The following is a 26,078-nucleotide window of genomic DNA, read 5'->3' as shown; positions in this document are numbered from 1 at the left end:
AAGTCACCTTCTAAACTCGTTTTTCTTGTCTGTTTTCTCCTTTTCATTTCTTCTTTTCTTCAATCTTTCCTTTAATCCTTTCAGCAGGTTACTGTTTGAGTTTTATTATCAGACCAGGAAATTAAGTCAATCCTCTGGTCTCTTATCTCATTTTCACCTCACCCTTTCCCACCCTTTCTCTCCCCCATCTTCCTCTCTTATCTCCATCACACATCCCATTCATCGAACCACCAATCAGTCGATCCGTCCATCCTTCCATGAGGGAGAAACAGCCAGATCCATGCCCAGAGGAGCTGACCCTGGCCTGGCCTCGTGTCACATACCCATGGCCCCCCCTGTTTTCTCCTCATGCCTCCATCATGGACTCAATGCATTTGCATTCCACAGGAGAGAAAATTAATCTTTGACCTCCCTCCTATGTTTGGTATCTAAGTGGGTGACGTATGGAGGCAGAGTGTGGGAGACACAGGAGGAGAGGCAGTGAATGGGGCAAAGTGAAAGAGAGAAAAGGAAGTGAAAAGAAATGCTGGAACTATAGCGAAGGATAAACCCAACGAAAGCCATTTAATGCGCCTTCATATTTGCTGATCACAGTTTAATCAGCAAAGATAAGATGGCATAAGTCATGGTGAGTTATACTGTACATTGAGTAAGGCTTAGTCTGCAATCTGACCACAATCCCTGCTTAAATAGCCATAATTGAACTGTCATTTCAGCTCCTCTTTGGTGTACATACCAGTAAAAAGACACGAGGAAACATCTCAATGTGAGCATCACTCAGTACCAAACATTCAGCTTGTTTTAAATGTGTTTTTAATGAGAAAAAGCACATTTTGCTTCAAAAAACAAGCACTTCTGGGTTAATATAAGCACTTAGAAATGTGATGGGTGTTAGTGAGTCCTGGTACAATGTGGTAAATGGGAGCTGGTGGTAATGATCACAGATTGATCCCACCTTCCCAAACCTCCACTCAAACTTCTAGCTCCACATGTTGTTGTTAACACAACACTGCATGTAGCTGACGGTATCAACACTCTCCACCTTTATATTCCTGCTCTCTCAGCATGCACCTGATCTTCGTCATCTGTATCTTATACCTAGTCCACATGTATACGGATGTTTTTTAAAAGTGCTGTTAAAAATCTCCATGCATTTCAAAATGCAAAACTGTAACGGAAGCGCCATCAAGAGGATGTGGTGATATGACCCCAAGGCTAAATCTCAATGCTGGCCAGTCAGTAGCCTGAAAAAAGCCATCACCAATAGGCCACCTGCAACTAAAGATCCCCAAATGGGTAACGCTGGCGCCCAGCAATGTGCAGTGAGAGTGTTGGATTATGTAGCAGAGCTCTCTGTAAAGCATTCTGACGCATCTGTTGCTCAATCTAATTGACGAGAATTAATACATTTATGTGAAGTCCTGCTAGCAAGGTTAGCACCTGCGCTGTTTTGGCCACGTCTGCTGTTGCACAAACTGGCTCAAGTGAACAAAGGAGATTTTAGAAAAAGACACGTTTTCTAAAAAGTGATCGACAACTGCATGTGTGTGTGGACGAAAGGCCTGAACGCGTAGAAAAGCTAGAAAATACCTGCAAATGTCTGGACTAGGCATTAATGTGTTCTGTCTCTTCTCCTTCCACGCTCTCGTTCCTGCTAGGAATGTCTTTGTGCCCTAATCAATTGTGTCGCAGCTGGATGTCTGTCGACCCAATCAGCTGCAGGTTTGATCTCTCAAACACTTTTAACTCCGCAAATCCAGTCAGCTTCGTGTTTAAAGGCACTGAAAACCAATCACACTCCAGTTTGATGGTTGTTGGTTGTGGATAGGGTGAGGGTAAGTCTGCAGGGAATGAATGTAAGTCAATGTGTGTGTGTGTGTGTGTGTGTGTGTGTGTGTGTGTGTGTGTGTCTGCATAGTAGAATCGTGGTGACATCCTGGAGTACTCAATCATTGTATGAATACATCTTAATGAAGTTGTACTGTATGTGTGTGTCCTGTTCTTTAGTGGAACTTGCACTCACTGTCGTTTTACAGCTTTTTTTTTTAAATACACACACACACATGCACACACACACACACTCACACACACACACACAGAGCACTCTGTCAGCTGAGACAAGCTAATCCCAGATAAGAGAGTGAAGACAGGCCTTTTCATTAATGGCATCAGCTCGCCAACAAAGGCTGGCTGACAGGCCGGCTAACTAAAGCACAAACAAACACACACACACACACACACACACACACACACACACACACACACACACGATAAAGTTATTTCAAGGCACAAAAGTGACTGAGATGGCTATAGATGAACGATGCTCTAATAGAAACACAGTTTCAAAGGCAGCAGCAGCAATTTGGGTGATTTCTTTGTCCAGCTTTGCATTCACAGCAATAATCGGCACTATTTCCATAACAAAACAAACATTAAACACATAAATTAATGCTTCACTCTAATTTAACTGTCATTTGTTCCTCTCTAATGGTTATTCTACCTGTATGCAGTTCATTAAAGCGTGATCTTCATTTCTTGATGTTCTCGGTTAGTCTGAGTGGTGGGAAATAAAGAAGCAACATCGGTCCATAATAATTATTAATCAGCGCCAACAAACACCCAGTTTTGCTCTCTTGGAGTTCTAAACAGAATCCAACTGCAACTGCAGCAAATAGGAACTAAAATTACGCCAAACAAGGGGGTTGAGAACACAAATCTACAGTAAAATTGCCCACACTGTGAAACTGAAACTACACTTACATCATGCACACACAGTGTATGTATAAAGAGGAAATCAGCTCTACATCCAGAGTGAAAGAGAGACTGAGCTCGTCACTGCTGTGTTGGGTTGCTTTCTGTTTCCTCTCCTTTTGCCCATTAATGAGCTGCAGTAATGTCATCCTGCCTCCAGAGGGCAAGTTACCACTACTGACCAGTGAACTGTGAAGATTCTGCAGTGAGACAGAGAAAAGAAGAAGAGGCAGCACTTTCTTCTATTTTCTGTTTCTACATACAGGTCCCTCTCTCGTCCCTTTTCTCTCTCCTTTCTCTTCAACCAGTTTACTTGCTGCATGAATCCCCTTTTGTTCCCTTTTCCTGCTTTGTCTTCATATACGCATCCTTTAATTACACGCGTTATATTTCTGGTAGCGCATGCATTCTTTTTCCTGCTCTGCACGTTTCTCATTGCATGCATTCCCTTCCTCTCTCTGCATAATACATGGCCACACCAGCTTCCCTCATCCCTCCCATGTATGCTCTCTTTCTCCCTCTACATGGCACATTAACATCATTGTGGCTTATGGCAGATCTTGACACTGACAAGATATGAGTGTTGAATGTTCCCCTCTTTCTCTACCCCTCTGCAGCCCACATACACCAACATGCACACATGCATGCTCTTCTGTCATTGTGGAGGCCAAAACACACACAAAATCGCTCCCACAACTGCTCTCAACATAATCTCCCATCTGGTCAGTGTTCGTCTGTCCAAACCCGCAAATCGCTACTCCGCTTTCCAGCAACCATTAAGAATCCAAAACACACACACACACACACACACAAACACACACACACACTTGCCTCCATGGGATAATGAAGCCACCCCTCTTCATTTTACACACGGTCAGCCATTATTTCATGCAATCGGCATCATTTAACTAGCAAAGCGCTCATGCGCACATGACATTTCTCATAGTTCTGGTCGTATTGATCGCACGGAGCGGAGGACCACATCGAACAGTAAAACTGCAGCTGTTCATGCAAAAACGAATTTATACGCTACACACTAAAACACACATCTGCTTCTTCAAACCAACCTCAGATGTCTCAGTGAGAGCTTGACTAACCTGAAGTATTGCGTGGACAAACACGGCGACTGGCCTTACCTGCGCTCACAGTGATGGCTTCTATGAACTGGTCTCTCCAGCTGTTGGTTCCCACCAGCAGAGCCAGGTTGGTCTTCTTGATCAGCTTGTCCACAGTGTTCTGCCAAAGGACAGAGGGATAATAACGGTTAGATGGCAGCGTGTTCCCTTCAAGCATTCGTTTCATAAAAACAAGGAGAGTCAGCTTTCTGCAATTTGTTTTGGCGCAAGAAAGCAGGAAACTGGCGCCGTCCTTGCAGAGGAAACACAAACGTTTTCAGAATTTCTGGTGACAGAAGATGCTGAGAGGAGTGATGCATGAATGGAGTCGGATGCAACATTTTGATTCCTTTCAACTGGGCCACGGTGGGCAGAAAAATCGTGGATTCATGGGAAATGTTTGCTTAAAACTAGCTCCTTACGCAACCTATCAGAGACACAGGCATGCGTTTGTCTTTACCCTGCTGCTGTGGTTGTATAACAATCGTCTCTTTCCACTCAGTGTTGCATATATACTCTGTGCCAGCTCGGGCCGTCTCCTTAGTGAAGCTCTATGATGTGCACTTAGTGAAATATTCAGACCCTCCATGCTTTTTATGGCTGCACCATTCAATCAAATGGAAACATTGTCATTTTATGTGACATTTCAAATTCAACCAGACATATTTGGTACAGTTAGAAACTCTTGGAGGACTGATGAATCTGTGGGCTTGAACACATGTTCTACTTGTCAGGGGATGAGGTTTAGCTGTTAAGGTGTAGGGTTTTTGCTTCCTTCCTCCTTCCTTTCTTTCCCTCCTTGTCTCCTTCATTCCTAGTATTTATATTTCTTTGTCGTTTTCTTCAAAAGGAAGACTTACGACTTACTGAAATAACACACACACCCACAAGTACATGCGCGCACACACACACATCACACACACACCACACACTAATTAGCGCAGCGGTAGGGATTGCTCTCTCCTTTTCTCTCCACTTCAGAGGAAAACTAGGATGCTAATTGTGTTGAATGGAGCTTAGGGGTGTAAATAGTGCCTCGCTGCTGCTGTGGACACAAATATGCACCCCCCCACACATACACACACACACACACAGCCAGCTTTACTCCGCCTATTGTACATGGAGTGTTTACTCACCGTACACGGCTCGGTTTTTGCAATACCGCCTTTGTCACTGTGTGTAATGCCGTTATTTTTTGCCCCCCTTGCTTTCCGTCTCTTTTCCTCAGATCATTACTGTACACTCAGCTGGACTGGTGTGAAATACATATGTGCCTCTGATCTGTGTGCACGTGCCTCTGCAGAAGTGCACACATGTGAAACTCTCAGAGTGGGTGAATGTCACCGGTAGTGGTGACCAAGCTGAGGGCAACAAACGACCACAGACCTGATGCTGACCCATAATTCATTGCACTATGATAAATCTCTTTTTTTCTCCCTCTCTCTCCCGCCTGACTCTCTTTCTCATTCATATTATCGCTTTTCTCTTGAAAAAACATACAAAGCATATTGATGATGACGAATCAATTAAAAAGATGTTCTAATGCACTGTTAAGCTGGATTTATGTGCATAATGTTGCAAATTCAAATGCATTTGTTGAATAATAATTAAAGCAATATGGGCTATGCATAAAAATCACTTCATTTCAGAGTCTTTGCAGTCAGAAGGAAAGCAGCATCTTTCCGCTTATTTCTGGACTCATGATTAACTCCTCTGTGCCTGTGCTTCTGTCTCACTAGATGCCAGAACATGAGCCTCTGGACTAAAGGTTTACTGCGACGGAGTGTGAAGTGAAGTTCACAGGCATGGATGTGAATTCGCCCTGAGCCACATGAACTGAGCTGAAGATGCGACACAGTGCTCCTTTCCTTTAAAACTCGACTTCAGACAACAGACAGAGCCACCACAGTTCCCGGTGAGATCTGAGATAAGTCAGAAAACACACACACAGGTGCACTCCACACACACACACGTGCGCTCCACACACACACACACACCCACACACACGGTCTTTCTGTGCTTTGCTAGTTAGCTGCAGCTAAAGTCCGTGTACTCAGTTTGTTTGCTTTAAGGTGCAAATAAGGAGGCACTGCAAAAACACGCCCGGCTATAAGACCTGAGTGAATAACTCTTTGTTATCGATGCTTTTTGTTTGTTTTGTGGTCTCATCGTCTGAATGAAATTCACTTAGATTTCAAAGAAAGCTTCCAACGTCCAAACTTTTTGTTAATGCAGCTCTTCCTTTGTTCTCCTTCAATCTGTTATGTCAGACCCTCTCCCGCTGCACTCTACTCTCTGCCAATGGAAAGCACTTCGGATAACTATAGGATCCAGTTCCGTGCCCACATACACACACACACACGCACACACACAATTTGATGTACAAAACTGCTTGACAAAGTATAGCATCCTGTCAAGTGGCGAGCTATTACTGGGTGTTATTAACTGTCTGTCTAGAGTGAGCATGTAGGTGGAGCGGCAGCAAGAACATGCATTAGTACGTACAGGCGCATGCACACACACACACACATAAAAAACGTAACATGGATGATAATTACATCCACGCTTGTCTTAAGAGTCTGCGTGGGAGACAGAGAGCGAGGAAAGGATGCACACATAATGATTACACAATTATTTCCTGCATGTATTGGAAAGGTCGTGCGAGTGTGTGAGTATATGTGAGGGAGGTGATTTTGTATTGTTTGTGTGTGTGTGTGAGTGTGTCCTAGCACAGCAGCTGTTTTTTTTTGCCAAAGGTGCCACTAAAAAAGCGACAACTCCAACTCTAACTTTCATTTATCTGACCACATACACTCATAAACACACTCCCCTGCCTCACCTTGAACTCGTACGATTCCTCTATGATGATCTCCAGTTTGACGTGGTCTCCCAGCATGGGACGGCCCATCTCAGCAATGCGCCGCTCCTCTTCGTCTTTCCCTGCCAGCGGCTCTTCTTCCTCCTCCTCTTCCTTCTGCTGTTCCTCTGGAAACACCACAAGACAGCGGCCAGCAGCAGTGTTAGAGCGGGCTTTGCAGACATACTGGACACTCCACTTAACATCAGTACTGCTTTCAGGGAGTCCTGAGCACAGACTGTACATTAAAACAAACAATACAATAACAGGACAGTTAGAAACACAGAAAGTGGAGCAGTCGAGTCTTGGTATTTGGGAATTATTAGTCATAAAGTGAAAATGAAGAGTGCAGAAGAAAAGTGAGGTAATGGCCAATAAAATGCACAAGAACTCCTGAGAATTAGACATTTTAATGTGTAATAGCAACATTCATCTGGCCACTGAAATCCTTTAAGACTCTGCAGTGCTGAAATAAAGAAATCTCTTCATCAAATGCAGAAAAATCAAACCGTTAGCATCTAACACACCTGGCTTTGGGTGAATCACAGTATTTTACTGCCCTGTTAAAAGACAGTAAATCTTTGGATTAAATCATGCGTATTTACCACCTCTCCGCCTTTGTGTTAAATTAACATCTCGTTGTTTCTGTGGTGCCAACTCATATAATCAGGTTTACATTGTTCAGTGGTTATAGGAGCATTTCTGAATGAAAATGTTTCCCCAGTTCCTCTATAGTCTCATTATTCCTGTTTCTCGGTTTCTCGCACACGACTGGCTGCCTCTCATTTCCTTTTTCTTCTTTTCCCCTTTTCTTTATGGTGTGTGTCAGTAATTGAGATTCACCGTGGAGCCTGAACTCACCACTGGGATCAAAGAGAGAGAGAGAGAGGGAGAGACAGAGAAAGAGAGAGAAAGGCCATGATCAGATTTTCCACAGGGGAATGGTTAGCCATGCCTTCGCCTTCCATTATACTGCAATGCATTGTGGGTCTGCATCAGCTCATTTGGTCATTTGTTCCCCTCACTTGAGCTACAGCATGGAGCTTATACTCACACACATGCATGCGCATTTCTGACAGGAGCGCTCTCATCAAACTTCACGTCTCCGCCATACGCGGGAGGTACAGTTTCGTTGTGCTGTCCGTGAACTTTCTTCACCAAACACACGATGGTTGCACCCGGGCTGCTCTGTGCCGGCGTCGCTAACGACTGGGCTTCTCTTTAAATGACCATCAACCAAAATAACTATGTGAATGCATTGCTGCAAAGATTACAGCACGATGCCTGAACTGAGAAATCAGCTGTAAGATTTCAGACAGGAAGTAATCATGTTAATAGTACAGGCCGATTAGTGACAATCAAAAGCCATTAATAGCCTGTATGTATATTGTGCTCGTTGTTTTATTTACATATTACACTCAGATTGTGACATTTTTTAAAAATGCTTTGTTAGTTTTTTTAATAGTTTGGTCTGAAAATCACTTTTATAGTGAAACCTCACGGTGAGAATTACATCACACGTCCCCTCCGTGGTTCCCTGTTCACCTCACAATGAATTTAAATCACACACACAAACATGCACAAACACACACTGCTACGCACTAAATAATGGTCATTTAATGAACTCAATTAACAGCCTACACTAAGCCTCATGTGGGCTGAACATGACCGGGCAGTTTCCTTGTTAGCTACACTCCCTCCGTGTGTGTGTGTGTGTGTGTGTGTGTTTGAATGGACCTGACGGAGGTTGAATGTTGCAGGGTAAGATGCTGCTTCCTGTCAAGGCTGCTGTCTGCACCATTTATCATTTTGATTTTCCCCCTCTGTCGTCCTTCTCTCTGCTCCTTTGCAGCTCAATTCCATTAAATACAACTGAATAAGCTTCACAGCCGCAGCACACACACAGAAACAGAGCGAAAACTGGGAATTTAGCATAAAAGGATAATCTATTTATTTACAAATTGGGCCCTTTTTTTCTACTTTAGCTCCTTTCATACTGTGTGTACTGTCTTGTATATACTGTATCTTTAAATAGGCAGACAAATGATATGAGATGGACATAATCTACTTCTCCTCTATCCCAAAATATCTGTGTCTTTGTTACATAACTCTCACCCTTTCTCCTTCTTTCTTAATCTTTATTTTCCTTTTGGTGTACCTCCTGTCATCTCATCCTCTTTGTCGCTGCCTCTCAGTATTAAAACCTACAATTTGTATTCCTCCCTTTGCTCTAATTCCTTCTTTCCTGATACAGCTTCGATTCAAATGAGCTTCGCCGCGCCGCCAGAGCAAACCAACAAAGAGCATATTACTTATTCAGTTAGCAACCTTGCAAGTGTAGCTGTCAAATTAATGCTGCTGCCTTGGTATTTTCACTGTGAACAAATGAGCTCATGTGGGCACAACTGGTAGCATCTCGCTCCCATTAGCAACGTCAGGAGTTCCTTTTAAGATAAAAAGTGCTCCTCAGAATCTACTTTGCCTTCCGCCAACCGCGACTGTATCCTGCTTTCATTAGTTTTCTCCCGTCTGAATAGGGAATGTGATAATGTATGTACTGTTAAACCTCAGCCTCTGATATTGGTATAAATGAGGATTACATGTCTGCACTTAGAAATGTAAATTATGGGTTTAAATTGTTGCAACAAACCAAAAGTGAGTGAGTTCTGCGATTCCTTGTGGTTAAATGTCTCCAGAGACGCTTCATTCTTCCAGTTTGAAGACAGTAACATGATGGAGGCTGGTTCTGTGTCTTTTTAGTCTTGTCTTTGGTCAAATCAAGTCAAAACAAAGCAAGCAGCAACAGTTGAGAGGCACTGATGACCGTCACTGCCTGGACATATGTGTCATATCAGACAGTCTGGTCTGAAAGTGGCTGCTTGCAACAGTGAGATTAGAGTCAGTGATTAAAAAGCCAGTTTACTTCAGCGGACTAAGAATCAACTTTAACTACGAGTGAAGCAGAAAAAGTCTAGATTTTCCTGCTGGTTTTGCAGCTTGGGACACACATGTGGAATTAGCAATTATAGGTGTGTGGAATTCGCAGATTTACATCAATTAATTAATTCTGTTTTTTCCCCCAGTTGTGGTTTAAATTCAGATAATTTCTTTGTAATATCAGCCACACCTCTTTCTTTCTGCCCCACCTCCTTCACTGCAGCGGTGACCACTGAATAACACGTGCTTCCTTAATTTCAGTCTCCTCCACCACCTCTGTGATCTCGTCTGTGCTCGTCTCTTTTGTTCCATGGCTACTCCTGACTAAACCCTCATTTGTGCCGGCATTATAAAAGGCCGGTGCCATCAATTTAAGCTGATTTGAGATTTACAGATCACAGGAGCGTTAAGTTACAAATGAGAGTCTTAGAACTGCTTTAGCAAGTTTTTTTTATACACTCAGCATCTTTTCTGAATCAAACATAAGCACACCAATGGAACTTATCTGAAGTTCAAGTATAAGTGTAAGAACATTTTTATAACTGAGGCTCGGAACTGCTTGCTTGATATTTCACTCAACTGTCTGTGGCGCTATAATCCTCATATTTAAACGCTGCTGTTCGGAAGAGTTATAAAGAAAACAAACTAAAAGGCAAAGCCTGAAGTTAAACTAACTTTTTCTTTGATGCCTTGATTGATCAGTTTTTCATTTTTACAGCACGTCGCTCGTTTGGCACACAATGACATACAGCGATACATTTTTGATGAAGTATTGAGTTGTTGTTTTTTTTATTATTAGTTTAGCGTGTTATTTGTCTGGGTGAAACATGGGTCAATATGTGCTGACAAGAGGCAGTGTGTGCAGTGTGCATGCAGGCTTTCACACCTTGTCATGCTTTGATAGAGTCCCCAGTTCCACAGAAGTGATGGAGGACGACAGGGAGACAGGGAGAGGAGGGGAGGGGAGAGGCGAGGATGAAGGACTGGAGGAGAGAAAGGGTAAAGAGAGGAGAGGGTTTTAACACCCTGTCAATGTTGATGGATTTAGGTTCCATCAGAGGAGGCAGAGGAAGACGAGGGAAGAGTGAGAAGGGAGGGGAGGTATCTTTGAAAACTGTCATGTAAAGACAAGAGGAGGAGCAGAGGGGAGAAACTTCTGCACTGTGTCAAGGAGGAGATGAGCAGATGGAAGGAGAAAGAAGACGGAGGGGGAGACAGGAGAAGACACAGCGTTTGATGGGATTAAACAATACAGCAGGGGACACGGCAAGAAGGAGGAGGAGGAGGAGGAGGAGGAGGAGGAGGAAGAAGGAGCTGGTGCACTGTCACACTTTTGAGAGTCCCACAGGAGGCGACAGAAGAGGAGTAGGAGGAAAAAAACATGAGTGGAACTTTTAGCTGGTCTTGTTTGTCCACAGGGGAGCAGAGGGGAGGAGAGGAGGGAGGAGGAGAGGGCAAAACAAGGAAAGGGAGACGGAATGAGTAGGAGGATGGCAAATAAGGAGGTGGAGGAGGAAGAGGAGAGAAAGAAGAAGAAAAGGTCAAACAGGTGCAGGGGGACAGAATATGTAATGAGAACGAGGAGAGGTAGGCGAGGAGGAACAAGAAATGAGGGAAAAGGAATAAAATGGATGAGGCGGAAGGGTGGATGAGGAAGACAAGAAAAGCGAGAAGTGGAGGAAGAGCAGAGGAAAAGAGGCGGCAGAAGAGGAAGATGGTAGGAATATGTGACGCTATGAAAGGGGGCACTGATGAAGCTCCTGTAAGCTTTATGGAGCTTCATAACGAGTTTCAGCTCATTATGAAGCTGCAGAGATGTTCAGGCTCACTCTCATCGCTTCTCCGTCGCTTTCAGCTGCATCAGGCAGCTGGTGTAAGTGAAAATGCTCTAAAGCCCACTGGACAGTATCTGCAGCTAAAGTAGAGTAAATACTGGACGTACAGTCACCAGAAACACATCTCCAAATGTACGATAACGCTGCTCCTGCTACAGCTGGATGTGTAAATAAGCAACTATGTGCTAACACGTTCTTCATATCAAATCTAAAGGTGATGATACTTCAATGTTGTGTTCACAACTTTCTGTTCAGCTGCCCCCAAGTGGCCAAAAAGGTTTTAAATAAATCTGTGCATACATGTTTAAAGAGTTTTAACTGCCTGGATTGACCAAGGGCAGTAAATCATGTTATGGAAGCAATTAAAAATGTATTTGGGAAAAGAAATGAGTAGTATACAGTATAAACTTAATGTAAGTGAAGAGGAGAGAGAGAAAGAGGAGAGGAGAGGAGGGTGACGGAGAGCAGAAGAAAGAGGAGTGGAGGAGAATGAAAGGTGGAAGAGGAAGTGGAAGGGAAGGAGGAGGAAAAGAAGGAGATGCTTTACTGGAGGATGAGGAGGGGAAGATGATGATGCTGATGAGGAATGATGAAGAGCAAGTGTCAATCCCTGAATGAATTGATAGACTCAGCTAATCAATCCAATCTTCTGCGCCATCATCTACTTTTTTTATTTTTAGCATATTTACACTTAACGTGCGCTAACAATTAATTAAAGTCAAAAAACAGCAGCGACATTAATTTCCAATTATCGTCAATCACTGCTGATGTAAATGTTGCTTATGTCGGCACATTACTGTATCAAAGATGCAAATAAATTCATTTACATTGTTTGGTGATTTACGCTGATTAATGGCAGACCATGATACTGTTTCAACACCTCATTTAAATGTATTACTGATGTTGTTTACTTTTGTAAACGCAGGGTTCAATGAGTTCGTACGTTACGGAAATGTAATGTACACTGTGATGATTATACTAAACACACACACACATGCAGACAGTGACTGGCGTGATAAACAGGGTATCATGTCTCCCATTAATTTATGTTGTTTAGCACATGTACAGTCTTAATGTCAGGGTTTGTAATTATGTACTAGTGTATAACTAAGCACACACATGCTCACACACACAAGGGCAAAGGAAAGGGAGGATGAGGGGGGGCGACACTGCTGTCACACAAAATCTCTACATGCATGTGTGTGGTCACATGTTGCAATGTATGTCGCCCTGCGAGCGCATGCAGTGTGTATGTCCATGTGTCGTTTGGTACCGCGTGTGTGTATATGTGTGCACTAGGACACGAGGTCATCCCCCTCTGCAGGGCGTGTGTGTTTTCAGCTGGTTTCCCCCCCCTCCAGCACTGTTCCTTCCTCACGCTGCACCGTCTCCCACCCGGATGACTGATGGAGGTTCACGGGCTGCAGTGAACTCTCCTCTGCCTCCCGCTGTCCTGAGGCTCCTCTGGACCAAATCAAAAACCTGCAATATCACAAGGTCACCTGGACAAAAAAAAAATCTCCTACATGAAAGACGAGGAACTCGCGTTTTCTTTCCTTGCAACCCCGTTAGATGACTGGGTTTGTGTCTCAGCCTGCAAATGCTGAAAACCTAGCAGAACCTGCACAAACAAACAAAAGCTGGGTGCAAGTTTACAGCTGCTCTCCTGAGGTTGTCGAAAGCTGTTGAAAAGCTGGAAATAGCGGAGGTTAAAAAAGGTTAATGGAAAAGTAAATCACACGCTTTTCATCCTCTCTTGAACAAATGAGAACTTGCAGCAGCTCTGTGGCTACACTTTAGCGTGAGATATTTGTCGGGAAGCAGATTCGTGATTAAACGCTAAATTTTACTCCAAAAGGGCACAAATGCTCTGAACCAGCAGGGACTACTTTCTGTCTCCAGTGGCGGTGACGGCGGGGAAGCAAAACACATCACGGCTCGGTATCTGTGTTTTAGCAGGGACGAGTAACAGGTTGGTTTGGCCAAACACTTTGTTAGAAATGAAGCTTTTAATAGTTGTCAAAGTACTTTTCAAAAGGCGCAGAACCTTCTACTTCACTCCGCATAATGGAAATGGAAATTTTAAGCTGCGTGATATCGCGTAAACGGCAGCAGCCCTCGACTATCCATTCAGCGCTGCTGCAGCGGCGGTAAGAGCCTTTTTCCTCATCCACAACTTTCCTGTTCTCAGTGAAACAGCACCGCCTCCCTCGCCATCCTCCCGAATGCGGCTCCTCGTTTCAGTTTAGCAAATGTCAGATCCGGTGCTTGTTTAGTCAGCACATAAATCCTGTCAACCTCTGTAGCTCACAGCAACAAGAAGCAAGAAAAATGAAAGAATTTAAAAAGAAAAAAAATAATAATATCAGGCTTTTATCTCTGGCTCAGAGGCACTTCATTGAACTGGTCTGATAGAAGATGAAACAGGACTTTACTGTTTTCCAATAACAAAAACTCACTCTGTTTTCTCGTACACTCCCTGAATGTTAAAGCTGTTTTCTGGAATGTGTATCTGAGGGCACAATTCACACATTAATCAGCATCAGCGGGTGAATGTGCCTCTTTTGGTCGGTTCTCGGCTGCGGTCTCTGAGGCAGGACGCTTAAAAGCCAATTTGAAATATGTGGGTTTGTGCCAAAATGCATTGGGAAAATCAATTGTGCGTCCCGGCGTCTCGTGCTCCCCGTGTGAGCAGAGTTCATTTACTGAGAGCGCTGCCCTTTAACCACTAATACAGAACCAGTGATACAAAAACACAAAAAAACTAATCTCGGTCAGGACACAGTCATTACATCTGTACACTAAATAAAAGAGATCTACAATCAGATTCAGACCAAAGGCTGCACAGATGAAACAACAGGGCAGCAAATCAACTGGTCCTCAACCATTACACATGTTTCTGCACCAGCACTGTGAGCAAGTGGTTCATTTAAAAAGAGAGAGAGAGAAACAGATATGAAATAGCTGTTTTTATGCTCGTAATGCATTGAGGTTTAAAATGCTGGTGTCGTAACATTAATGGAACGATAGAAGTAGTTTTTAATGCAACCACATAAACAGTGTTTTTACTTTTAGTCATTAACTGTAAGTATGCTGCAAAGCCTCCAGAACTGATGAGAAACATGTTTTGATATGCACAAACATCAATGTAGAGCAATTAATCAGAATTCTCTATTGATCCCTGAGCGGAAATCGAGTCAGTCGCAGTTTTTCCCAACAGAAATAAAAATAGAATACTGTTTTTCCATTTTGTCAAAGCATCTAAAGATATTTACCACATTTGATATTATATCTAAATCCCTTCAAGCAGCTTTGGCTGGGATCAAAATTTATATTTAATATTAAGTTTAACTAAAGATTTAAATCAGTTTTGTTCACAAAACTAAAAGTTTTTCGCCCAGATACAAGACTGTAGACTAGCGAGGGTCTAACCTGAAACACACACACACACACACACACACACAGATGACAGACACACGTATATACAAGCAAACAAATAACAAGTGTTATTAGATGGACACACACAGTCATGGGACAAAGGCCATTCAGATCCGTGCAGGGCTAATTTAGCTGAGAGATAACCACCACATCAGTTCATAAAAAACACAAACCCACTGCAGCCCCTAAGCTGTATGTGTGTGTGTGTGTGTGTGTGTGTGTGTGTGCGTGCGTGTGTGTGTGTATCCCGGAGGTGTGTTTCATCTCCTGACTGTGATAATGTGATATCCAGCCCAGTCTTTGATCCGCTCATCACTATAAACACTGCTGATGCCTGGTAAACACACGCCACTGCCATTAACACACTGATAGCACTGCCCTGTGTGTGTGTGTGTGTGTGTGTGTGTGTGTGAGACAGAGCTACTTTTAATGAGTGTACCCAGTAGACCTAAAGTGAGTTTAAGGACAGCCCCTTTAGATAACAGCCTGAGCACACTGGTGGGCTGGTTTCCCACCTCACATTAAACAAGCAGCTGTGGGTCATTTCAGTTAAAGCACCAATAATCTTTCTTCACATAAACTGCTCCTCGCTGCAAAGTTGATTTAAAAATCAGAGCTGAAATACACGTTTGTTTGTGTGTCCGCGTGTGCGTTTGAAAGGCAATATATAACAACAACGGAAAATGGCCCGTGTTTTTCCAACTTTATATTACATTAGACGGTAATAGAAACAGAGGGGGATGAGTGGCTTGGATGAGATAGTGGACTAACACAGTGGAAAACAGATGCACAGATATGGCATGTGGCTGAGGCACACGTGTGCGCGCACACACACACACACACACTCCAGTGAAAACACCATGTTGCAGCTTTCAAAACGACGGCCCCGTGTGCATATTTGCATTTAAATTAACGCCGTTTTAAAATCTAAAACCTTTCACTGTCCCCGCTGTCTTAATTGCACAAATGTGCAGAATTTATTTGACAAAGACGTGCTGCGTAACGGTGTAACACAACCATTAGCTCCACAAACAGGAAGGTTTAATGGTGTCCCTGAAGAGGAGAGGCTTTGTTAGTGATATGACTCAGAAGAGACTGAAGACAATGTAAATTTCAGGCTTTATCTCTCATTGTATTATGATTAAGGTTTTGTATTTAAATTGTCTTTTGTCCATGCTGACGTCTTCTGGCTCTCTGTAAATCGTCCCTGTCCTGTGGGAACCACGAATCTCCGAGATGTCATCGTTTCAGTGAGCTAAGAGCAAACCCGCTGCTTTGTGCCTCTTCCCGATTGTCTAATGAGGTTTTAAACGGTGTATTTCGGTCGAACAGCTGGCTTCAGTTTTGCGGAAGCTTTCTCAACTCTTTCTATTGTGGAGCCTTTTGTTTGCTTTGTTCTTTCTTTTTATGTGCTTGAAAGAAAATATTCCAGCAAGATGCAAGACCTGATAATGTATAAAACCCTTAATCCCCATAGCAGCCTTGGTCATAGCATATGATGCTGTGCGGTTAGCCTCAAACTGTGTGATATCTGTGCTGTGGGTGTTCATTACCGCCGTATTGACCCACTAGACAAATAAAGTTAAAACTATGACCGAGGCGCATCCCTCTGTGGGATGCTCCTCACATCATACTCATATCCACAGCGAGCCCCCTCGTGAGTATTATCTCTGTATGTCTTTCTTTAAAGAGAGCGGTGTCATTTTCAAGCACCGGCGGGGAGCAGATCTCATTGCATGAAAAGCTCTCGGGTGGATGAGGAGGAAGGCGAGCAGGGAGGAGGAGGAGGAGGAGGAGAGGGAAAGGGTGAAGAGAGGGGAGGACAGGTGTGATTCCCACGGAGTTTTCCTTCAGCGACCTCCGAGGGGAAGCAGAGGAGGAACAGCGGGAAAGAAAAGGAAAGAGAAACGTAGGGAGGGGAGCGGCAGAGTCACTCCAGCGTGTGCTCAAGCTGAATCCCAAATCAACAGGCCTGCTAAAACATCAGCGATCAGGGAGCAGCGTTTTGTCACTTTAGGAATATGGTATAAGGGCGACCGGTGCTGTGATTTCTACTTTCTGCAACGCTGCCAGCTGTAAAGTGCTTTTTTTCTTGCCAACTATTAAGTGCTCCTGTCTGGGCTTTAATATAAGACTTTGCATAAAATAAATACGATCCAAGTTGCACCAAATTTGCTGAGACAAATATCACACCTGCTGTGCAACATCTTCTAACCAGTCGTGTCCTCGCTCTCTGGCATTTCTGTGCTGCACTTCCCAAACATCACCTGTCAATCAAACTGCAGCAGGACTGTCTTTCCTGGGACCTTTCTGTTGTTGTTTTGGTTTCTGCATGCTGTGCTCTGAACCATATACCACATACTAACTGCATCCAGCATACACTGTACTTGTATTTTTTGATTTATATTGCCTTTGCTATTGCGATTTCTATTGATGTTGCCTGTAACACCCTCATTTCCCCAGCAGGAGATTGATAAAGTTTATCTTATCTTACTAATCATGACAGAGGACTGTTTCTGCAGTTAGTATACAAGAAATGAACATACTTATTAGAGGTAAGATCGGTCCCAAAAAATCCAGCCCGACCCGACCCAGGCCCGCGAGTATTAAAGCCCGACCCAGCCCGAGCCCGACCAATTAACGTGATTTGCAGGCCCGAGCCCGAAGCAAACCCGAAATTTCATATTTTATTTGTGAGGACTCGGGAGGAGGAGGGGTGATTTATGATAACAAATTAAAGCCTGTCTTTTGTAACGAAATCTAAGTTAAACAAGACTGTATAAACATTTACATCCTTTATATTTCTGTGTCTGCAGAGGTTACATTAACCGACAATTTTCCATCAATGACGGATTTTTTTAAGAGTTGACGGGAAAATTTAAGGCCGTCCGTCATTTTGACGGGTTGAAAATTGGCCATAAACCACAGCAGCAGTACGTCCTTAAGAATTTAGCGCGGCACTTTAAGAGAGAGAGAGGCAGAGAGACAAAGAACAACAATGACGGATGGATAATAGACAGAGACGCAAGTTTTATCAGCGCAAGTTTCTGTAGCATTTTCAACAATCAATTTGAATGTTTTCACACCTCACTCTTACTGGTGCACGTTTGCCTTTTCCATTCCCCTGTCTTTAGTTTATCCTTCACTTCTTGCTGCTCCATATCGGGGATACCAGCAGGTCAGATGCGGACTTGCGGAGGGGAAGAATTTTAAGCGGACGACGTTCACGTGCGCAGAGCATGCTCTGGCTCTGCGGCTCCTGTTTAGCCTTCTCTGTTTTATCCAAATTATTTATTTGATAACAAGTATTCCGTAGTTTAGTGTCGTTTTAGTATACATTTTTATAAACATATATTTATTTAAAAAAAAAAAAAAGTCAGCGAGAGAGAAGCCCGACCCGACCCGACCCGAACGTAATGATTGACATTTTAGGTCAGCGAGAGCCAAGCCCGACCCGACCCGAATTTCGGGCCGGATCGGGCTTGGGCTTGGGCTTGGGCTTAAGATCTTACCTCTAATACTTATCTGTTTTATACTAGCAGGAAATGATGCAATACTATCTAACATCAATCAAATTGCAATTGTAGGAGACCACAAATTAAACTACAACTGAATGCAAGTTATTTGTTTGCTTTCTGAAGTGTTCCTGGAGCTGTTTCACCACCATCCACAGAGAGGTTTCATTTGTGCAAAGCTTTGTGGGATAACAGCGTCCACAAACACTCCAAAATCGCGATTATGCACACAGTGTGAACACACTACATGATCAAAACCTGCTTAGAATTAGCATGTATTGTGGAATTGGGATGCAAATCTTTCATGAGCTGACTGTCGTGTGGACCGATGTTTTGTGAATTCTGCGACTGGCCTGTTGATTCAGGATTCTCTAAGGTGCGTTGTCATTGCTGATTGGCTGTCACACCTGTCTGCTCCTTCCCGCTGCGTCTCCATTGGGGGGTTTCAAGCAGAATGTAGAAGGAGGACTGCTTATTGTACTCCTCCCGGTCTAAGATCCTAATGGTTATGCTCTTCCTGTATGGGACACACACATACACACACACATAGAGGGAGGTGGTGAATGCATGCAACACGGCAAGGTATGCACACAAAACACACACACACACACGCACAGTGGAGTGGTGGATGTGGTGGGATGAGGTGATCCACAACCTGCTGCATGTTCACCGTCACAGTAAGGACACAGCAGGAGGCGCAGAGGGAAAATCTGCTCCTGTGCGCCTCCTTGTGTTGAGAACATGCAGCCTCTGCAGACACTGCGGCGGACGCCCTGGGGTGATCGTTCACCCCCCTTCCTGACCTTTGGTGTCGTTGCTCTCCACCAGGCGAGGCTCCCCGATCTCTATGTAGAAGGTTTTGTTCTTCTCGTACTCCTCGTCGTCGATTACTTTCACCTTGATGGTTTTACTAAGGAGGCAGAGGAGGAGGAGGAAGAGGGGGGGGAGGAAAAGAGGAGGAGGGAAGAAGAGAAGGCAGAGAAAGTGAGGAAAAGGACAGGCCGGAAACTGGAAAAACCAAGAGGAAACAGGAAAGAGCAGCGTTTGGTTTTCCCACAAGCACCTAAAGCTCCAGACATCTTTATCATTTCTAAGACCTCCGACACCGTCTAGTCATCAGGTAGCTTAAAAAAAAAACTGCCCTGCTCAGCTTAATCGGCTGTTTTACCTTGAAGTCTGATAAAACTTCGTACATTTCCACCTGATCTCACCATAACATCGGACGTCAGATTAATCTTTGATGTTATCGGAGCAGCTCACATTAGTCTGACAAGATGGATGTGATAAACTCCTCGCTCTGCCAGCCCGCGGTGCCGATCAAGGCTCAACTCAATCTTCCGCTCCAGCCTGATTTCAGCCTTTTTTTTTTTTCTAAATAAAAAAACTTGGATGCTCAAAGCTAAGTGAAGTCTGGAAGTGGCTGCAGAGTTTATCAGCCCTATTAGTCATTTTGGCAGCTGAGCAGTCCTGAATCACGATGATGAATCTGGCTCGTATGATCAGGGCAGTTTTGGGATCCTGCAGCAGGTTTGTTATTTTATTATATTTGCACAGGTTGTTTTCTACTTTTCAAGGCGATTTGACATTTTAATCCAAAAGGATTTAAAAAATAAAAAATCCTTGATGCCTGTGGGAAACCGGGACAGTTCACTGTCAATTCAGTCGATCCAAGAACTCAATTTTCATTCAAATCCACTGTAAAAGGTTTCAGCTGAAGGTTAGCCCATCCAGGATATAAAGAAATAATTCAAAACGAGCACTTAAGCAAATGAGCTGTGCTTTCTTTCACACGGCGGGCTGAATTCAAAGTGAACTGACACGTACTGTCTTTAAAGTTGAACAGATCAGCACACGGGCAAGTCTGAGACGTCAGAAGAGTAATGAGTCATCCGAGACCAGATGCAATGAAAGGAAAAAAAACAATGAAGAAGGAGCGATTGTCTTGAAGAGAAATAGACGTCTGCTGCTGCAATTAACACCTTCGACACCTTCCATTCACAGCCTCAATGAGACACAGTAAAGACAAGCCAGTCTAAGCATAACGAACATCCCGATTTAACACGACTGAAGCAGCACTCATGCTGTAAACACCATAAGCGCATAGATAGGTGGATATGTACGTTCTGCTATCAACAATAAAGCAGCCTGTAAGTCATTCTGTCCATGAGCAAAGACAAACCAGGGATTTCTTGATGAGTTTTAAACATTACTTAAAGTGCAGCGACTGTTATTGTCCAACCAAATGTTCCAAGACTCAGAAACAGAGTGTGTGTGTGTCATATTTGGCGGGGAAGCTAATATCAGAGGTCACAGGGCGATGGAGCGGGACGCAGTGTGTGTGTACAGTGTGTGTGCGTGAGTGAGTGAGTGCCTGCGGACGTGTGCGCATGTGTGAATGTGTGTGTTTATCTGTGTTTCCAGTCTGGAACAAAACCCATATTCTGATCCAAATCCACTACAGACAGTAACAAAAGACATCTGAGAGAATACTCATAATCTGGCCTATAGGGTGGGCAATGGGAACACACACACACACACACACACACACACACGCTTACATAAGCCACTATCTCTGATAACAGGCCTGCAAGCTGTTTTGAATCATCAGCAGGCATCGTGTTAGCAGCTTTTGAATCTCTTAACTGAGGAGCTATTTGACAAGTAAGAGGCACCGTTCACGCACTGTCTCACACACACACACGCGTGCACACACTCACACATGCACACAAACACACGCAGACACACACACACGTCCTCCTCTAGCATGCACTGGAGGAGGAAGTTTTCAGATGTTTTATCTATGTTAAGGTAACAATACCACACTATAAAAGGACAATATTATATGGAAAGTACAGCATTAAATATAGATTTTCTTACGGTTCAAAAGCAAAAATACTCATTTATCATGATCTTATATTATGGTGCATTCAATATTTTTGGAAAAGCTGTCAAATTAGACTTGTTGAGTAGACAGACAGTAATTCCAAAGCATAAATTAGTGTAAAATGGAAATAATGGAGGAGAGTACAAGTACCTAAAGCATACTTACAAAACATGAACACATCTACATTTGTACGTCCTATTACTGACAGCCACAGTGACATAAAGACAGAAGACATAAAGCAGGCGACTAATCATCCAATCATACACAGGAGCATCACAGGTTAATCTATCAGCCGCATAATACAAATAATATGAAGGCGTAAACCATTAAAATATCAAATACCAGCACACATGTGCAAATGTCAGAAGTTAACTCATTACACAAGATGGATTAACCCATTTATCACTGTCTCATAACAGCAGATGGAGAGCAGTTTTCACCCTCTGGCCTTGGTGAGCTCAGAACCAACAGGCTGTCAGTTAACACTCACACAGCTGGAGACCTGACGGAGTAAAACCCTCCCCCGCCTCAGGGTGGAGCCCTTGAGCAAAGCACTCCACCTCCCAAGCGACGGAGTGAGGGGGCGCTCCGGGAGCAGCAGTGTGTGCATTCTCACCGGGAACATAATTACCGCGCTCGATTAATGCACGGCCCTTCACGGGTTGAGTAGACGTACGTGGGGAATCCCTCTCATGTTTGTACTGCTCTGTGTTTCACATTCGTGGAAGGTAAACAAACGTGTTGACTTGATGATTGGCTCCCTCTCTGCACCCACGGCGCTATCAGAGCTCTCGCTTTCTTGTTCAAAAACACACCATCAAACTGCTGATTCAATATTTTCAGATGACGACACCTTTGCTGTTGAGATTTGTACAAATTACAAGCGTGGCAGGTTTGCACAGGATTGAGAACTGGATCGAGAACAAGGATCACAAATCAGGGACAGGCAGACCCAAAGCAACGCTCGTCCCATGCGAGTGGGATTTTGGGCTGGATTTCCCTTTAAAAAACAATAAAGCTTCTACCAAATCAGCGCCGGAACAAATGTTTTCCCATCATTAACCTAGTTTATCAAAGCCTCTGTAAAAACATTTCACCAGTGACGCCTATCTGACTTGGAATCACAGGAAACTTAAATGACTCTCTGTGTGGAAAGAGAATAAAAAAAGTGATTTCACTCTCCATAAATGTGTAAAACGACAATGAATCATTTTCGCAGAGACCGACAGACTTTTTATTTTCCCAGATTCGGGAATGGTGACTCCTCTGCTGAGGCTGGCAAACCCCACAGATGACCAACTCGCTGGAAAAACAGACACACACACACACACACACACACGCACGCACACACACACACATTGTCACATGCATGTACAGTCGAACAAGCCCATCCAGACGGTGCATCAATGCAGATATAACACACACACACTCAAATACATGAACAGACACACACAAACACACACACGTGCACTTCCCTCCCCATGACAAACACGCTGGCTGTACAGTATGCTGTCCCATTGCCATGGCAACGCAATGTTTGTTGTAACCAACAGGGGTGGAGAAGATTGTTTCCAGACCCGTGAGGTGTGCATGCGTGTGCGCGTGCATGAGTGTGTGTGTTTGAACTGACAAGTGCGTGTGTGTTTGAGAGAGAGGTCACTACACTGATTTGTGTGTGTGTGTGTATAATAATGTGAGAGGGACTTTGATGTTAGACTTAAACAGTAGTTCTACATTGTTTGTAACAAGCGGTGCCACTTTGTGTGTCTGTATTCAATCAAATGTTAATCTACAAACCACATACACAGTGTGTGTGTGTGTGTGTGCGTGTGCGTGTGTGCCATGGGATAGTTCGGTAAGGTAAAATATAGGAAATATGCTACGCTATGCTAATAATACAAGGAAATATGCAATGGCACACTGAAAATGACATTTACATTCTTAACATATAACACATGTAATAAGTGTACTTCTATACTTGTGAGGACCCTCATTGACGTAATGGCACAGTCAAAACGCCATCACTCTCCACACACACACACACACACACACACTACTCCAGGGGCCATGGTGTGTGTACATCTGTGTTTCCATGTCCTCCATCTCACTTTGCAAAAAAGCATAAAAAGCATGTGAGCAGCTGTGACAGATCTCCACTCCATCACCTCTCCATCGCCCTCCATCTCCTCATTTCCTCCCTCTGTCTCATCCGCTGTTTCTCTCCTTTGTCCTTCATAAACAAGATTCCTGCAACACTTGGCCTCTGTCAGGGTTTATAAAACATTTGACAGAAACTCTTAAATAGAGAAAACTCCCCCGAATCGGCCAGAAGAATAAGAGATAATGGAATAAACAGGCAATAGATAATTCAAACACAGCTTGACTGGCTCAAGCGCCGGACAGGTTCATAAACTACAAACACACACAGTTGCCAATAGGTGATCTGAACGTACAGTTTCACTTTGTCTGTTCATGTCGGTGACCTCTACTTTCCTTTTTGCTGATCAGCTTTGTTCATGTTTGGCTTTCTGTTGTCATGATTTTCCACCGTCGGCTTCTTGCTGAATAAATGATTTCGCAGGTTTTTGGCTCTGGCGCTCGAGCTATTTGGCCCCCGAATATTTTGCCGTGATGCTTTGAGACATCAAAAGTGCCGACTGTCCGAGGTCTTTTAATGAGCAGATCACGCAAATGTCAAAGTGAACTACATGTCCCTGCTGTTCCGTTACATAATTTACACTGAAATTTGCCACAAAAGTGACGGATCATCAGAAAGCTGAGTCAAAACTAAATGCCACTGCGAGCTTGTATTTTTATTCATACTTAAATGTATGAAAACCACATTTACCCCTCTCATGGTGATGCACGTGTGATTTTACAGGTGAAATTTGAGGAAGAAAATTTGCAGTTGACATCTTATATCCTCTATAATTCGTGTTTTCATCACAACCAGGTTATCTGAGCGGCTGGTTTGTTTTCTCACACATACCGCAGCGTTTCACGTGACTCGCCTGTGCAGCTGCGATAGACCATCCTCAATCTTGCACGCTGTCTTTGAGTTGTGTTTTCCATTTGCTATTCAGATGTGCACTTTCTAGGTTCGTGCGCATGCTGTATCTTGTGTGTAGCTGAGAAAACAGAGTTGCCAGAGTGCGGTCGCCCACAGGGCCTCTCTGTTGCGCGGCACGGATTTGACACTAACGAAGCACTTTCCTCTGCTTCACACACAAACATAAACACACAGGAAGCTGTAAAGCACAACAGGCAGCAGCGCCGGTCACTCCCCTCTCCTCGGCAACCTGCCTTAGCGACGTATTTGGATCGGAAAATTTGAGTTTGGGAACCTCCACTTTATTTTAGGTTTGAGGAAAAAATGCTGCCGCTCAGCTGGAGTGTGTGTGTGTGTGTGTGTGTGTGGATGGGTGGAGGAAGGGGGGAAACTGGGCAATCAGAGTCCAGTTTAAATGACAGTGATGGAACAAACCCGTGTGTTTATCTTTGTTTGTGTGTGTGTAGCTGTGTTTATAATCCTTAAACATTTTAAGTGCTTTTAAAAATGACATCTTTCAACACGTAGACTCAATCAGCGTGTGAGTGTGTTTGTATGTGTGTGTTCACACGCAGGTGTGGACGCATCTTTCATCCAACCTTTTGTTTAAATTGCAGTTTGGTGGGAGAGGTGTGTGTGTGTGTGTGTGTGTGCGTGCAGAACGAGCCTTTCAGACTGTGAACTGGTTTGTTTGTGTGGAACAGATTGCTGGTGGGTGGACTTTGGTCGCAGACTAAACAAAAGAAGTGTGCGTGTTTGTATGTGTGTGCACATATGTGCGTGGTGGTGTCAGCATGGGTGTGTGTGTGGTGTCAGCCTCTACTTTAAGAGTCACTGCTTAACATACAGAAAACAAGAGTGTGTGTTCGTAAGTTGGCGTCTGCACCGCAAATGTGAACGTGCCAGCGAACAGAGTGATCGTATTAGGGAGAGTGTGTAAAAGCTTATGCGTGACACTGCTTAACACAGGCAGCATTACAGTGTGTGTGTCCGTGCGTGTGCGTGTGTGCTGTTTACATGCAGTGGTTTTATAAGACAAAGCTGATAATGATGTTGGCCGCTGTGGGAAACCACAACAATAGGCCGACAGCGCTCAGCCAGGCCGCCTCTAATAAGCTCCAGTCTGCTCAGTAATACACATAATCCTGACTTTATGGAGGCTAATGGAAACACAGGAAAGGTTACACACACACACGCACACACACACGCACACACACACACACACACACACAACACCTGCTGCAGGGCTGCTGTCGGTCCACATGGACTGCAGGGTTCACATTTATCTGTGTCTCTCTACTTTAATACTATACTGTATATGAAGGCATATGCTCTTTTATTGCACATGTTTACTCTACTGTGAGCTTTTTGCACTTCATCATTTTTACAGTAATTTCTTTATATTTATGTTGACATTACAGGTTTACAGTATGTGTCATATCATCAGTATACTGATCTCCTTATGAAGAATTTAGATGAAATTGTAGTTTTCAATAGAGATATTTAACAACTCTTCTTTGAGTTTTTGAAGTTCTAGATTTGCATGCAGGCTTTTGCAAAGCACTGCATTCCCAAAGACACCAAAATCCATGTTTATTCTTATCCTGTAATGTAATGAATGAAAACTGGAGGCTGTCTGTTAAATCTGTGGTGCGCTTTAAAAATATTGCATTAATAAAAAGTGAAAATATGGTTAT

The 26,078-nt window shown here is 43.7% G+C and overlaps 1 protein-coding gene across 1 annotated transcript in view; it reads right to left on the bottom strand.

Moving 5' to 3' along the window:
• The window catches only part of slc8a1b (solute carrier family 8 member 1b), a 125,424-nt gene that overhangs the window by 15,005 nt on the left and 84,341 nt on the right, over window positions 1-26,078 (bottom strand). Inside the window, exons 5-7 of the mRNA XM_041946885.1 lie at window positions 18,856-18,965; window positions 6,706-6,851; window positions 3,888-3,987 (exon numbers count right to left, since the gene is read on the bottom strand). Coding sequence (XP_041802819.1) covers window positions 3,888-3,987; window positions 6,706-6,851; window positions 18,856-18,965 — 356 coding nt within the window. The remainder of the gene's footprint in view (window positions 1-3,887; window positions 3,988-6,705; window positions 6,852-18,855; window positions 18,966-26,078) is intronic.

Source organism: Chelmon rostratus, chromosome 11 (genome assembly GCF_017976325.1).
Source record: "Chelmon rostratus isolate fCheRos1 chromosome 11, fCheRos1.pri, whole genome shotgun sequence".
Lineage (NCBI taxonomy): Eukaryota > Metazoa > Chordata > Actinopteri > Chaetodontiformes > Chaetodontidae > Chelmon > Chelmon rostratus.
The sequence above is the reverse complement of the archived record's forward strand: the minus strand, read 5'-3'. Positions and strand labels throughout refer to the sequence as shown.